This window comes from Azolla caroliniana, unplaced genomic scaffold (genome assembly GCF_043228905.1).
Source record: "Azolla caroliniana isolate FFs.n. ecotype wild unplaced genomic scaffold, voAzoCaro1.0.p SCAF_11, whole genome shotgun sequence".
NCBI classification, from domain to species: Eukaryota; Viridiplantae; Streptophyta; class Polypodiopsida; order Salviniales; family Salviniaceae; genus Azolla; species Azolla caroliniana.
In genome coordinates, this window is record NW_028230446.1 from 17,423,776 (window position 1) to 17,440,892 (window position 17,117).

The 17,117-nt window shown below is 38.2% G+C and overlaps 1 protein-coding gene across 1 annotated transcript; it reads right to left on the minus strand.

Annotated features, from left to right (window-relative positions):
• Positions 1-13,405: 13,405 nt before the first annotated feature.
• RPE (D-ribulose-5-phosphate-3-epimerase) lies at positions 13,406-17,117 on the minus strand. The gene is made up of 9 exons (XM_087327494.1): positions 16,903-17,117; positions 16,076-16,190; positions 15,195-15,335; positions 15,010-15,123; positions 14,534-14,612; positions 14,345-14,454; positions 14,171-14,227; positions 13,809-13,878; positions 13,406-13,730 (listed from the first exon to the last, which is right to left on the minus strand). Exons 1-9 carry the CDS (start codon positions 17,037-17,039, stop codon positions 13,681-13,683), a joined length of 873 nt encoding a protein of 290 aa, XP_087183620.1. The 5' UTR covers positions 17,040-17,117; the 3' UTR covers positions 13,406-13,680.

Here is a 17,117-nt window from a genome sequence, read left to right on the forward strand (position 1 = left end):
TTGCATAAAAGGGCAAGTGTTTTGATGTAAAGATCTAATGTTGGTCCTCATTCTCTCCCCCCTTTGTGTCCATGTAGCCTTTCCTCACCAAGTAATTGAGATACCTTATATGTCTCTTATCGAATAGTGATCTATTTAATTAAAATAAATATATTTCTTCATTTATGTGGTGATTAGTTGTGTGTTAATATTAGTTTAACATCAGAACCCCTCAAGGTTTTTGATGTTGCATGAAATGGAGAAATACATGCTTTCTCCTTACTCTCCTCTTGCTTCCTTTATCTTTCTCCTTCCCCTTTCTCTTCCCCTAATTCTGAGTACTTCCCTCTCCCCCTCGAGTAGTCACTTCTCTCCTCTTTGTCGTTTCCTACATTGAAATCTTCAAGTACAAAGTCAAATAGATGTCAAACCGAGATTTCTCACCAATATACTAGAAGTTGGAAGTGGAATTTGTAAGTATTGCCCAAGCGATGCATAGAGTCTACCTACAATGAATGTTGATAGAAGTAAATATTAGTTACAAACTACAATATGATGAACTCTCTTCCAACACCATCAAATTCCCAACTCAAAATTCACTGTAATTCTCATCAAAACATTATGAAAAGATTAAACATGTGCACTCCAAAGTACTTCTATTATCATCCAACAATGGTCATCCTCTCCTTTTCTTGAGTTAGTGGGCACCCACATAAAATGGAACTATCGCGTCCCTACAGGGATTTGTACATAATAATCTCATTTGTAAAATTTTATAGCTAATGGAAGGAATTTTTTTTGGAAAAAAAAAAAAACTTCTATTAAAGAACCTATTGCAAGATAGAAAAGGGGAAAAGCAGATGGAGCATGATTCCACACTTGTGGTCAACTTTCTTACAAATTTAGTGCCGAAAACTTGTAGCTATGCAACTAATCCAAAAACTTGTATCTTAGTTAATCATACAAAATTAAGTTAGATCTACATTCACATCAATTAACAATTTGTCACACAACACAATATGGTGTAGCAAGCTATTACAAACCACATCATACATGAAACTAATAGTTTGTGGAATCCTTGAATAGTCCTCAATCTTGATGGGATTGCCCAATTATAAAAATCCATTAGTGTAGCACACTCTTCTATGGGAAGGCGAAAATTTTAATAGTAATGTTACAAATATCTTGACAATTTACATTTATTATAATAATCACAATATTAATATCAATGTTAATGGGTAAGTGTGCAATATGATAGAGGAAGGGAATTGTCATGGATTGGTCTTTGCTTGATTTTCCCTCTGTTATAATCAACATAAACAAAATCATTGAGGAACGGGCTCACCTAGTGTATCTAGGTACGGGAACAAGTTAGTTCCCAATATTCCGTTCGTTCCAGTACTTGACTTAAGACTTTTGAATCGGAGTTATTAGCCTTAATGATTTACTCATCTGATTAATAATCACATACAAAACTACTTAAAAGTAGATGGGCTCAAGATGCATTAATATGGTCATTGATTAACATATAAAACTATAGTCAACAATCCAAACTTACACATTAAACCAAGAACAATGTTAGAAGAGCACAATCTCAAAGAGAATTGATGAAGCCTAATGAACTACCTAATACTCTACAAAATTCTAAATTCTTCAATATTATCGTGACATTCAATAGTGTGGATAAAACCTAATATTTATTATTGTTACGACGAGACGGAACATGGATGTAAATGAATTTGAGTGTGGGAGTTTTTGAATATCAATGCATTGTTTCTAGCCTTGGTATCGTTGTCACTAGACCGATACAACATCACCATCCTTTTGAAAGCCCAATTAACACCGTGTAAAAATTATAGATTCAACCAAACATGAACCACATCATCCATCCATGTAACCTCTAACAACATTCCTCATAGACTAGGGACACACCCCACTCATCGAATGTATGTGCAATCATTAAGCCGAATTAATTTCCCCGCATCAATTATTGTGTGTTCGCCTATCATTTCGAGACATCTCTTTCGATATGTGCATGGGTAGTCCCACCCCCTTCGCCATTCACTTATTTCTAGATAATTTTTTGCTGGATCCAAACCCCACTCCCCCCAAGTGGGGGGCTATTTAGGCCGAGGTTTCTCGGAGGAGGGTGGAGAACAACGTGTATAAGGAAGCGAGCGAGTGACATCCAATATGCCGAAGGAGCATCGCCCACACGCGATCTTAGTGTTGGGGGCATTGGCATTGATGATGTCGTGGACGTGTGAAGTAGTTTCGGGGACAGGGACGGGGACGGGGAGCAACAATGATGCCGTTAGCGACGCGTGCGCCATGGTCGTAAAGAGTGTCCTGTCGGGCGCTTTGTGCACTAACGCGAGTCTCTCCCACTCGACCACACCGTGTTGCACGACCGTGTCGGGATCATGCGCCGCGGGTGTGCTCACCTCGCTACCGCCCTCCACATTCACGGCGTCCGCCCTCCACATCCTTGCCAACTCATGCAACATCATCGTGACAGGCATCGCCCCGCCGCCTCCGCCTCCGCTCGCCATGTCGGCCTGCTCCTCTTTCCTCTCCACGTGGCTCTCTACTTCCATGTGCACTACATCCGGGAGTAGTGCTGCCACCGCCACCGCCACCGTCAGCCCCGCATCGGTCTGCTGCCGCACAATCCTAGACTCTTATATCTGCGGTTCAAATGGTGCATTGGTTCAATCCATTCCCACCTCCTCCTTCAGTGCCACCGAATGTGAAGTGCTCAGCCGGTGCGGCCTCATTGCCGTCTCTCCCTCGAATTCTCCACCGCCTACATATTCTACGCCGGTTCCCACGCCAACTCCGGCGCCCGTTCCGACACCACCGCCAACTCCTTCGCAGTCATCTCTATGTTCACCGCCTCCACCACCACCATCTCTATGTTCACCTCCGCCGCCGCCACCACCATCATCTCTATGTTCGCCGCCGCCGCCGCCGCCTCCATCTCCATCTCCTACAACACCCACATTGTCCCCACATCTGGCACCCTCTACTCCAACACTTGCCCCCACACCATCACCATCACCATCACCATCACCCTCACCCTCTCCATCTCCATCTCCATCTCCATCTCCATCTCCATCTCCGTCACCGTCACCGTCACCGTCACCGTCACCGTCACCGTCTCCATCTCCATCACCGTCACCGTCACCGTCTCCGTCTCCCTCTTCATCTCCCTCTTCATCTCCATCTCCGTCCCCGTCTCCGTCTCCATCTCCGTCCCCGTCTCCGTCTCCATCTCCATCTCCATCTCCATCTCCATCTCCATCACCATCACCATCACCATCTCCATCTCCATCTCCATCACCATCACCATCACCATCACCATCACCATCTCCGTCTCCGTCTCCATCACCATCTCCGTCACCATCTTCATCTCGATCACCATCACCATCACCATCTCCGACTCCATCTCCATCTCCATCTCCATCTCCATCTCCAACTCCGACCCCAGCTCTTACACCATCTCCATCTCCAACCCCAGCTCTTACACCCTCTCCATCGCCGACTCCATCTCCATCTCCATCTCCATCCCTAGCTCTTACACCATCTCCATCTCCAACCCCAGCTCTTACACCATCTCCATCTCCAACCCCAGCTCTTACACCATCTCCATCGCCGACCCCAGCTCTCACACCTTCTCCATCTCCGATCCCAGCTCTTACACCATCGCCATCTCCGACCCCAGCTCCTGTTCCTGCACTATCACCGAGTCATCCAACACCGCCATCGCCATCACCATCACCATCGCCTGCGCCTGCGCCTCAAATTCCATCACCAGCTCCTACACCTACATTATCCCCACGTCAATCACCATCTCCATCTTCTGCTCCATCTCCAACTCCAACTCCAACTCCAACTCCAGCACCTGCTCCCGGAATATCAACAAATTGTCCACCGCCACCGCCACCGCCACCGCCAGCAAGAGCAGGGCATCCTCCACCAAGGGCAGGCCATCCCCCACCAAGGCATTGAGTGCTAGATTCATGAATCATTTAAGTGAATAAAGAAGCAGCCCATCCCACCTCTATAAATGTGAAAGACATCAAAACCATATCAGTTAGTTTCTAATGAACATATTAAACACTTTTGTTATGGATAGCAGCTAAACCACCTATGTATGTACATATTAATTTGGTTCACATGGAACACACACACACACACACAATGCACTCTATTTGTGTCTAGGTTAGCCAAAGCCATTCCACATCTAGATCTTGTCTTGGGGGTTGCACAGCTTAATGAATAAGTCTCGACCCTCTCATATAAATACCCATGCACCCAACTTGGAATCTCATTCCATTATGTGCAATAATACTTTAGTAGATGCCTATCGCGGAAAGGAACTATGTACATACGGAGGTCGAATGTAGAAACCCCCTCGTCTAACCACCTTTCACCTAACGACGTGTTCGAACCACACGGCAATGTGCTCCAATTGAGTCCATTTTGCCAATGACCACAAGGTTTCTAGTACATAGTTAAGACATAATATAGCCAAGTCAATTGCATGCATAGCTATGTGTTGCAACTTTCAAGAACTCTCTCACAAAAGTTGGGCATTAGCTAGTTCATGACTCAGAAGTTAGGGGTGAACCTCCATATAAGATCCCATGCCAGATGATAAATAATCGAATTCTCATTTTGTCCATGGGTTTTTCTCCCTCCATGAAATTTTTAATTTTACGCTTTCCCACTCAGTGTACATGCTCGCTTGACCCTGGAGTTTTTTTATTGACCTTAGAGTTTCTTGACATCAATCCATTATAATCCTCTCACCAACCTCCCCATTACTCTTCTTTTTCCAACATTATGCTCCCCCCCCCCTCTCTTAACGTAAATACCAATGTATTAATTACAAACTTGTTGAATTACAACGATGAAATATTAAATATCCTATCGACTCGCCACAAAATCAATTAGGGTTCCCATTACATCCATCATGTCAAGATACGTCGTTATGGGCCTATACAATCCAAAGTGATAAAGGTCAATGCAAATGACGAACATGATGATGCATTGCCAACCTCCAAATATTGTTTCCTCTTGTGTCCACCTTCGTAAAGTTCCCAAAAAGGAGAACTACCATGTCAATATGTCTTTTAATAGTCGAGTGTGTCTTTGAACCGCATGTTGAGCATAAAAAACAAAGGCATTCCACATATGCCATAATCTGCACTACCTATGAAATTGAAATGCAATCCCAAAATGTTGAGAAGGCATTCTCGAAATCACTACAACATTAAAAAAATGGATGTTGGCACTCCTCTTAGAGAATTCCACTTTTTTGATATAAATTTTCTAAAGATCCCTCTAGTGATAATTCGATGTCAAGTATATTCCTTTGAAATTATGTAAACGAAAGACATTCTAGAAGTGATGCTCCATCTTCACAAAGATGCACTGCGAAGTCAACCACTAGCCAACAATGTTGGGAAGAATGCGCGGAAGTAAGTGAGGACCTGTCGGTTATGTGCACAACAAATAACACAGAGAGTATGATAGAAGAAATGATGGAAACGTAGACACAGTTCAAGCTCTAATGGAAGCTCTTGTTATTCTGTAACTATGTACTCAAAGACTCAATATACAAGAAGAAGATCAAGTCTTAGTTACAACATTAGGTTGTTGCTTATATACTAAGCCCTAACTATTTGGACATGTTCACACTAGGATGCAAAGTGGAAGGAGTCGGCTTGTTATGCCAACAAGCAGGACCCCCCAAATAAACACCTTGGCTTTGAATAGAAGGTGAGATTGCTACCACATGTGTACTAGATTCCATCACCACCTATTGGACCTTGTGATTTCCCATTCTTTATTACCTACCTATTGGAGTGTGAGTAGAAAAGGGTACCATGCATGAAAACATAAAGATTGTAGCCTCTTGGTGGCATGTGGTAAATAATGATAAACAAATCAATTGTGCAAATGTCATTCATAGCTCAACATTTATTAGCCTAAGATAGATTGGACATTTGGAGATCATAAAAGCCTCGCCAATGGATTGGAAGCCTCATGGTGGATATATTGTCTCTAGGTGTTGATTTCCAGAGACAAAGTATCGCTACTAGAATGTGTTGTCCTGCACAATTTTAGAAGAACATAATAAGGCGATTTATCAATTCTCCAATAGCCAAAGGCTCTTTGGAAATTTATATGTACAATATGGGCTTCTCTAAGTGGAGTGTCGACAATCCCCTTTCCAATGGGCGTTTGACGATGTGGCATTGACTTGAATATCTTTTCCACATTTCATGATTGCCATTCAGTTTCTAAGGCAATTGGATTATATGGCATAATTGGCGTATGCAAAAATCCCTTCATTTTTTATGCTCAATATGGGGTTCAAAGCCATGTTCAATGATAAAATGGTAGCTTGGTATGCGGGTCCTCCTTGTTGGAGACTTCAAGGAGGCCGACACATGAAGAATTAGGGATTTGTTGGTTAGCAAGGCTTGTCTATGATTTACATTAGCCTTTTGTCACATTGGATTGTACATGTCCACAATGAGGGATGTATTTGAACTCTAATTGATGACATGGTGATTCAATAGTGTATCATATTCCATCAATTGTAAATTTATATTGTAACGAATATATTACTATTTATGGGGAGAAAAAGGGAATTACTCACCAAATGGAATCAACTCTATCATTTAAAAATGGGGGAAGATTACAATAATAATCAATCAATAGGAATCACTACTATAAAGAAACATTATATACAATGGATCAACTCTATCATTGAAAAATGGGGGAGGATTACAATAATGTTAACTTAACAACAATCACTACTATAAAGTAACATTAGATACAAAGGAGGGGCTTTGTTTGCATAGAATATTGTTTGTGTACTTTACATAGAAATGTGACCCATTGTATTATTGGATTAATAAAAGGTCGATCCCATATGTTTAATTTAAGGGTGGAGTTTAGCACACATGCGTCTTGCAGAGTGTTGAGCTTAAAATTTCCATACCTTCACAATATTTGTTTAAGCTAAAATGTGGCACTCGGTAGCATGTGCACACAATTTCCAAGCATGTGGGCACCTATGTATTGCGCCTTATTTAGGGAAGAGATGGGGAACCAAAGCTAACATAGATTTCTATCATATGTAATTCCTATTGAAATATTAAAAGTCAACTCACTAGAAGTTCTATCTCTTGCCCAATGTTTTCCTCAATTTTAAAGAAACTAAATCTCTTTCTTATGGATAGAACTTGGGACCTCTCATCATTATTTCCATTATGTGAATTGAGCCCCTATTCCATTTGTTCACAAACATGCAATGTCAATGTTGCAACACTATCCCCGGCCTAACTAGGCCATCCATGTGGAGAACCCCACCTTCAAATGTGAATTGGTTCATGTCATTGCGTTTTGAAATGCCTTCACAACAACGCCATTGATCGGATTAGGATTTAGGGTGGTGTCTCACAACTATGTTAGACAATAGATTTTGGGAATATGTATATGATTGGTGTATAACACAAAACTAAATTTACCCCAAGTGGTGGGAATGCTAGCAAAGGTTGTGATGAGTTTGAAGAAGACTCATCAACAAGTTTGCGTACATAGTATAAGCCTCAAATTTGGTCAAGTAAAACTCTTTACAAATATGTAAGCGAAATGTGGACATTTGACTCACCTCCACAACATAGAATCAGGATGACCTAGCCCTTGAACCTAAAAGCTATAAACAAGGCAGGTTCCCCTTGACTACAATGATCAACATCCTATAAAATCAATTTGCATTTATCATATGCATAATAGTCAAAAGCTAGGACTAAAATCCAAGAGAGGCCATCACACTATAATTAAAGAAAATAAAAGTATTTAACTTATCCGTGGATTGCAAAGAGTGCCAAAGTAATTTCTCGTCAATCCATATTTATTTGTAACGATATACTATAGGCATCAAAACCTTATATTTTAAACCATCAATTTGGAACTCCTTAATATGATGATTTCAAAATTGCAAGATCAAATAAATTTGGACTTCATATGAGAAAGTTATGAGTCATGACCTTTATTTCAAAGAGTGAGCAACTTTATGACTACCTACCTCTACTTATTGGCTACCTATTGGTCCATGTTGAATCGTGTCTATTAATCTAAAGTGCCCTTTAATTAAGGTGCATATTATTCATAATAGGAGGTATTGTCATTGACGATAGGCGACAATAACAAAATTGTTTGTCAGTCATCTTGTCAATTGACGAGCATATGTGAAATTTACATATGTGAGAAATTCTACTAATTGGAATATAAATTGGGTGTGCACTCGCATGCAAGTGTCTGCCATAAAACTTTTAAGAACATCTATTGGGAGGGTGGATCGCACTATCACAAAAACATGCTTATTATTTTTTATAATTTGAAGAATGTGTGAAATTATATCGGATGAGATTTATATCCTTTCTTATTTAAGTAGAAACGTGATGAAAAAAATGTCATTAAATAAACGTGACACTTGATCACATGGATTAATTTCACAATGATTTAGATAATTCGTTGAACATGTGAAAACAAAACAACAAAGAAATAGTGGGCTCTTCATTATGAATTGTGCAAATAGAAAGCCAAAATCTATTATAATTTATAAATAAAGACATGGAAATGTGCGTAATATGTCTTTGTGAAATGATAAAATGTGAATCGATTGATAGCTCATGGAAATTTGAATACAATTTTGATAAAACTAGCTTGAAAGTCATTCAAAGGTAACACTTAAAGCAATTTCTAAACATGTGGATAGCATCACTTCAATTAAATATGTATATTGAACTTGTCATGTATAATAGAAACTCCATAAGGTTTGTAGTTGTAGATAAACATGTGCAAAAAATGTTCGAACAAATTTTGATAGGAATAGGACGGAAATATTTTCAAAGCAAATAGACACAATAGAGGAAATAGGCAAAATTTCTTATGAGCATAAAATCAAGTCTTGTGATCCACGTTATTTGGATCCACAAAAACTTATATGTATACAATATATGGCTTTTACTTCCTTCCATGTTCCTTATACAGGTGCCATGTCAGATGGGTGATAAGATCTCTTCCATTTTTTTGACAAATTTCTTCCTTTTAGACATTACAATAGTACCTTGACTCTTGAGTTTATAGCCCACAGATCATGTATTATATGTAAATCATTTTTGAATTTAACCTAGTTAACATCATGATTAATATAATATAAAATCCATTATCAAATATGTTATTCCTTAACTATGTGAATGGGACAAATGAAGTGCTTGGTAATGGGACAAGATGAACTTACAAATCAAATGGAAGGAAGACCTATAAATTCTTATTAGGAGATGTCGTTCACTGGTATGTTGATGTGAAGACCTTAAAAACGGAGCCCATTTCTTATACTCTAACTATACCATAGACACAAATGCCTAATTCACCCAACATCTAAGAAAGTACCAGTAGCCCTACCCTAACTTCTATCTGCTCCTCCCTGTCATGTTATCCATGTAATCCTCTATCCGAGTTCGAGATGTTGTACCCTTATCACAAGTTTTGTGAAGGCACCAATGTTGGTGCATTCTTACTCCGTAGAACTACATAGTGCACACCTCACCTAGCCTCCAAAATAGTACCAGTAACCTTGTATGTTAGCCGATCGACTACCCGAAGTGTAAAGGTAGACAAGAGGAGAGGAGTCAAGGTCAAACGAGTGTGAAAAGATAGAAGTCGAAGATTGTATTTTTGCCAAGTAGAAAATTAGAGTAATTTAGAAAATAGAACGGTTAGTATAACTATAGGTTCTTGCCGAACAAACAAGTGTACTATTTGGAAGAGTCTCTCAGGTTGCCTATAAAAAGGGGCCGAGAGCATTGCATCATTATCGGTCTGGATCCGGAGCAAAATTATCGTCTATTTTGGATTTGTTTCCATATGTCCAGAGCAAAAACACAACGCCACAAACAATGTTTAGCAGTCTCTATTACATCTGTACAGAAAGGGCACATCTTGTCTAAATTTCCTTTCGCCTCCCATTAATTGGTATAGCATTATGAACTAACAACCATAAAAAACAAACAATTTTCCTACTCATCTTTATACCCCATAACCATTTCCAAAATTGTTTGAGATGTTGTGGAGAAAGTTCATTTCGTCTGCAAACAACATTTGCAGTTGGTTCTTTCCATGATCTAACACCTAATATTTTCCTACCAATCTTCACATAATACTGAAAGAACAGGACGTATTTGATGTTATCTTGCACCCACACCTTACAATACAGTTCTCCAAGATCCCAAGTTAATGCAAATATTGGTCTCCTTTCCAATATCCAAATCCTCCAAAACAAAATCACCTTTTGAGGATCAAGATCTAAGACCCAATTTGATCCATCATTTGCAATCACACCTCACTTCTTTATGTAAACAAAACCTAAACAAATTATTTTCCATAGGTGTAAATATTAACCTACCATCGTCTTGTACATCAAAACTCATACTCTTGTTCCCCAATATAGGCTTTAACTCTAATTAAAACATCCAGTGTAGCAGATCCAATTTGCATCTGAACATTAAAAAGGGCATTCTGGATCGCACAATACATTATCTTCCCACCCCTTATATTACTAATTAATATCATTTGTTGATCTATAGGTTTAGACCGAAATGTTGTCCATGCACCTATAGACTATGCTAGCCCACAATCTAATTCTACCCATGCACATCTAGTACGCATTCCCAACATTTGTCCTCTTTGGGCAGTCAACCATGAATTCCAAATCAGAGGTTGTCTACAGAATTCAGATTCCGTTTTTGGCAATGTCTTAACTAAATCAAGAGAAATATCTTTCCATGCATTAAGAACACATCGAACAAATCTCTCTTCCCAATTTGTAGCAATAGCCAAATTGTTATGTTCCATAAAAGCCCATCTAAAACTAGGCCTCCAATCTCCTCCCATCTTGGGACAAAACCTTTGCAATTCATAAAACAACAATTGTTTCCAAGGTTCTGATCCTGGCAACAATCCTCGAATCACCAATTTTGCCATCAAAGCTTTGGATTGTTGTAATGGATCTACAATCCCTAATCCTCCTTGATCCAATGGCTTAACAATTGTGGACCAAGAGACTTTTGCCCTAGCATGGCTTCCATCATTACCACATCTACCATTGATATTGAAATAGGGGTCGAACGAATAAGCAATGAATATATTGATCTCCAAATATGACAATATCCAAGACGTATATGAAACTTAGTTTTCCCACTAAAGAAGGCTACAATATACTTGCAATGTTGCACGACAATAAAATACATTTTGCACAATTGTTGAAACAAGCTTCACTGAATGATTGAATTCAGACTTGAGATTTTCTTTTCCATCCCAATTCAAAAAGCCGTAAGCGTGCACGTAACTCTATTTTTGAAGAATTATGATATTGTTACACTTTAGTGGTTGCCACTTGAACACTTGGATGAATAAGCATTATTATAGCATGACATACTATAATTCTCATTTTTTCGATATACGCAAACCTTTCCTCCTACAAACTATCATTTCCTATGCATACCTTTTAAGAGTCTAAATTTTAACACAATATTATGATCTTCCAAAATCAGTAGGGTTGCTCCCCATATGTCATGTTCCTTCAAAGGTCCTCTTTGAGGGCATATCGCATCTCAGTAGTTTGTTGTCATGCAGGTGTAGAGATATAAACATATTTTGTTCACATTACTTGACTTAAGTTCTCGCAAAGAGGGCCTTGTCTAGTGCATCTAACTAATTCGTTTATCTTCTTTTTTTTCTTTGGTTGTCATGAAACTATGTATAGACAATGAACATGATTTGTTTTTACTTCATTTTTGGGGGCACAGGTTTTTTGTGATGTATCTCGTTCATGTTTGCCATTTGAAACAATTTATCATTTGCCATTGAAACAATTTGAGTGTGTTTTGCTCATTTGTTATCACTATATATATTAATCATATTGGGATGTATATACGACTCAAAAAACCCCACTCAGGCCTAGGCATGACTTTTTCTTCTATAATATTTACTATAGTAAGTTAGTCATTTATCGCCAAGCTTATTGATCAATACTTTTTTGTGAACAACCTTGCACCAAAACCCTTACACTATCGTTTGCCTCTCCATATCTAAAGCACACGAGATTTTAACGTGGAAAACCCCAAATCGGGGAAAAACCACGGGACCCTCATGGTACCAAAAATTCCACTAAGAACTGAGTGTACAGGTGATTACAAACTCTCTAGATACTATTAGAGGAATACCTAGGCATCAAGGCAACAACCTTGGTAGCAAAACAATAAAACAGTAGAACCTTATTAGGAGAGTTGTCCACTCAGAGACGTATGGTCGTTGATCCAGATAGATCGGACTCAGGTGCCACTAACCTGGAGGGTCTTCTAATGTTGCTACCCCTTTTTGTTTTGTTCACCCCTACCTCAAAGACACCATACATAAATACATACATACATACATACCTCTGTCTCCAATGAGGAGGGACACTAAACACAACAATTGCGTGTGACATGTAACACCATTCTTTTAGGGCCATCATTGTTCCTCCAATATATATCATAAGTCATCTAGTTCATACAATCCTTCATCCAACATCTATCACAACCAACATTAACTTCTTCTTACATAACCCCCCTAAAGTGGGGCTTTTTATTGATTGCAACCAATAATTTGTTATATTGATCTTGTCATCACATGTTAAGAGTTGTTTTTGCTATAACTACTTATATTAATCATAGTTCTCGATTGTCACCCATTTCCTTTAAGGCTTCATGATGTTCTCCTTGAACTAGGATATTTCAAACCTGGATTCTATGCATGAGCACTCAACTGATCGTAGTTGTCTACCTATCAAGAATGTCTTTTTATTCTCATGGTCTAGGAGAGACTTTGTTATTTTGTCGGTTTCCCTATTATATTCTTATTGTAGTATCAACAAGTTCTCATCACTTAGCACCAGCCCTACAAGTGAAGTAGAATAATTCAACAATAATAATAACTAAATTATTTCTAACCCCCGCCCTTTCAGGGATACAAATCATCCATGTAGTCCATTGCAACCAATTAACATGCGTAATGATATGATCTAAGATTAAATGTTTAATTCAACTTTGCGACAACATGAAACATTTTCTTTAAATGTTTAATTCAACTTCACTACAACATGAAACATTTTCTTTTTGGCATACCTATTAAGAATGGTTTGTTAGCATATATGAATGAATCTCATTCATTATAAGCCTCTAATAGTTAGTAGATCTAGATCCAAGTACTTTCAAATGTTACCTTCAAAAATACAATATTAATTTTGAAAGAAAGGAGACCCACTTCCTATATGCCATTGTTAGATGTGACAGTGCGGCCAATCGGGGAAAATCATATTACGTATCTATCATAGAATTATTAGAAGTGTGATAAGAACCACCATCCTCATGTGTTTATATACATAAGGAAATTATTGGATTTCCAGTTAAGATATCAATTACAAAGTTAAATCATTTCGGATTTCTCTACGTTACACGACTTTCCCGTGTGTACTCAAATCTTATACAAAGGTGACCAAAACAAATCAAATCTCACACTTTCTAGGAATGAAAACTTGATCAACCATCATACACTTCATGTTTTCCTAGTGCCACAATATTAAGCAGCTACTGTAGCTGGCCTCTTACTTGTTTTTATGCCTTTGATAGCTGTACAAAAACAAGTAAAACCATTTTAAGAACCTTACTACTGTCACAAATATGGACAATGATTTCAATGGGCCTTACCTTCAGCATAGTCTTTTGCACCAAATACAGCAGACCCAGCAACTAGAGCATTAGCTCCAGCTTCAATAACCTATCCCCATAACATTCCCCAGAAAATAAAATGAGGATTTCTCTCAACACGTGGAGTAATATAACAAAATGACAAGAAATTACGACTTCAAGCACAATGTGAAAGCATTATATAAGTATTTTTAACCTTCAGAATACCATCAAAAATAAATGAATAAGAGAAATCAGCATTATTTTGGATGGTACAAATGTAACGCCCCTTAGCAAGGTGAAGATATTTATCCCGAGTTGCAAATATGATTATGTGCTGTGGTGCTCGCTGATGTTATAGTAAGAACTTAGAAGTATAATACCTTGTATGCATTTGCAGGTGTCACTCCACCATCTACCTCAATCCAAGGATCAACACCCTGAGCAGCATATAATGTATTGGATGGATTATCAATCATCATAGAAATTGTAACGAAAGTAAAGAACCCCAAGTCTTACTTAATCTTCATGGGCTTCAAACAAATTAGAAGTCTTACTCTTTCTGCACAAAGCTTTCGCAAATCTGCAATCTTCTTAACTTGACTCTCAATGAAGCTTTGTCCACCAAATCCAGGATTTACAGACATGATGAGTATCAAGTCCACCACTGAATTTTTTCAAATGTTCCGCGTTAAAATCTGGCATTCATTCCGAAAGTCATGTTTATATTCATATTTAATGTTTACCATCAAGAATATAGTCTATGGCGGTCAATGGAGTGCCAGGATTGAGCACAACACCTGCTTTGGCACCCAAGCTCTTGATCTGAGAAATCACGTGGATGATAAGAACACATCTTTATATCCTATAATAACCTCCTGGGTGCTAGAACCCGTTTTAAATCCAATAAAAACCTCCTGGGTTATAGAATGCATTTTATGTTAAATAATAAGCTCTTGGGCGATAAGAAGCCATTTTTTAATTCAAAGATAAGCTATTGAGTGATAAGAACCCATCTTTATTCCCAATGATACATTAGGTACGCGTTTTATATCCAATGATAACTTCTTGGGTAATAAGTGCCCATCTTCATATCCAAAGCTAACCTCTTGGATAATAAGAACTCATTTTACATCCAATAATACCACATTCAGCGATGAGAACCATCTTGATATACAGTCATGCTACTAGAAAAGGAGTATCTATTTCAACTCTCACATACCTGGTTCAGTGTCCTATGCAGATGAATAGTAGATGATTGTTCACAATGGACACTAACTATATCAGCACCAGCCTTCACAAAGTCTGGGACTCTCTGTTCTGGCTCGACAATCATCTGCAAGATATGAGAACTATTAGAAGAGGCAGTCTGTATAGAATTTTAACCCATAAAGAATGTGAACTTACAAGGTGCACATCAAGAGGCAAATCAGTTATAGGCCTCAATGCATCCACCACCAATGGTCCAATGGTGATATTCGGCACAAACCTTCCATCCATCACATCCACGTGAACCCAATCGCACCCGGCCTCCTCAACAGCTTTTACCTGTACCCAACATTCTACTGTAGTATGAATATATGGGGAATAGACTACATATGTGCTTCAACTTTCAATGAGAACGCAAGTGAACTTCCACATACAATAACAGTGATGACAACTGTGTTTCAGAAAAGCAAATAAATGAGGTTGCACATTCAAGAGCATGTGATATCATGTACGAGTTCATTGAATACATTGACTCAGAAAGTACATGTGATTGATGAATATTGAGTCCCTTCATTGGCACAAATTAGTATGTGATTTCATGTATAGTGAGTCCAATGAACATATGTATGTCCTAGGAATCTTCTAATATTGAGTCCATTCAATAACATAAATTAACATGTGATTTCAAGCAAATTTAGTCCACTGTATGCATATATGAGTCTTCTAATATCGAATTCATTCAATGCCACAAATAGACCTCTGGTTTCAGGTATATTGAATGCCTTGAACTCATATATGAGTCTTCTAATACTGAATATCAGAAATTACTTTTGATCTCATGTATGCGCCTATTGGATGCCAGAATTTACATATGATTTCAGGAACGAATCCAATACCGAATCTCAGATATACATGTGAGTTCTTGCATGAGTTTACTTATAATAGATGCCAGAGTATAGGCTGCATGAGTTAATTCAATCCCAAAAATTACATGTAGTTTATTATTTTAATCTATTCCAAAATAGCAGAAATACATGTGAATTACATTCCACAAATGAAGACGACATAATAATTAATACCTGCTCTCCCAATTTCGAGAAATTGGCAGACAAAATTGAAGGGGAAACAATGATATCTGATTTCGAGAACCTATCAACACGAGATGTTGCACTGATAGTGGGAAGTGTTGATTTGCTGCATATGAAACAAAAAATCAGAGCAATTACAAGGATGGAAACAAAGAAGGTAATGTTTAAAACCTTGAAATAAAAGTACATAGATTTTTTTCTTCTTCCTGGAATGAGTTTACACAGAATTAACCAAATTTTGATTTTAAATCAAATGAACAGATATAAAAAGGCATTAAAAAATTTTGCAACAACGGAGGAAAGACATAAAGTTTATGAAGCAAATTTGCATTCTGGTTTGACGAAGCAAAGAAACAATATTCAACCATAAAACTTTATTCTAGAAAAAAAAAATGAAGCAACATTTTAGCCATAAAATACAGGCACAGAACCATCAGACATTAAAGTTTCTGATGTTCTGGAATTCATGCAAATTTAAGAACCAAGGAGCATTTTAACCTTCACATTGATTGAACCCATCAAAAATCATGACTGTAATTCAAAGAAAGAAAAACTTAATAATAATATTGGATGGATGGATGGATGGATAGAGGATTAAATAAATGTATGAATGAATAGATGGAAGATTGAATGAATGAATCGATGAATGTGTGGACGAATGATCGAGTGGATGGATGGTAAAAGAGTACTGGAAAGAAAATGTGGGAAAACCGGACGAACAGTGAGGCAACAGTGATGATAGGATACTTGAATTAAGCACGGTTGCTGAAGAATGAATGAAATGATAAGGAGAGCAGAAGAGAGAAGAAGCAACAAACCTGGAAGACAGGGCGAGGTTAGAGGAAGAAGAAGAAGAAGAAGCGATAAGTTGATCCTTGAAGTGGGTGTGATTGCTAAAGAAGGAGCTACGTCCAACTGAAGAAGCGATGGAAGAAGAGACGACAGTGGCAGCCATGGTTGGTTAGTTGGTTAGTTGGTTGGGTTCTTCAGGGATTGTGCAGGCACCTGCCTTCTCGATACTCTTTTCTTCTTC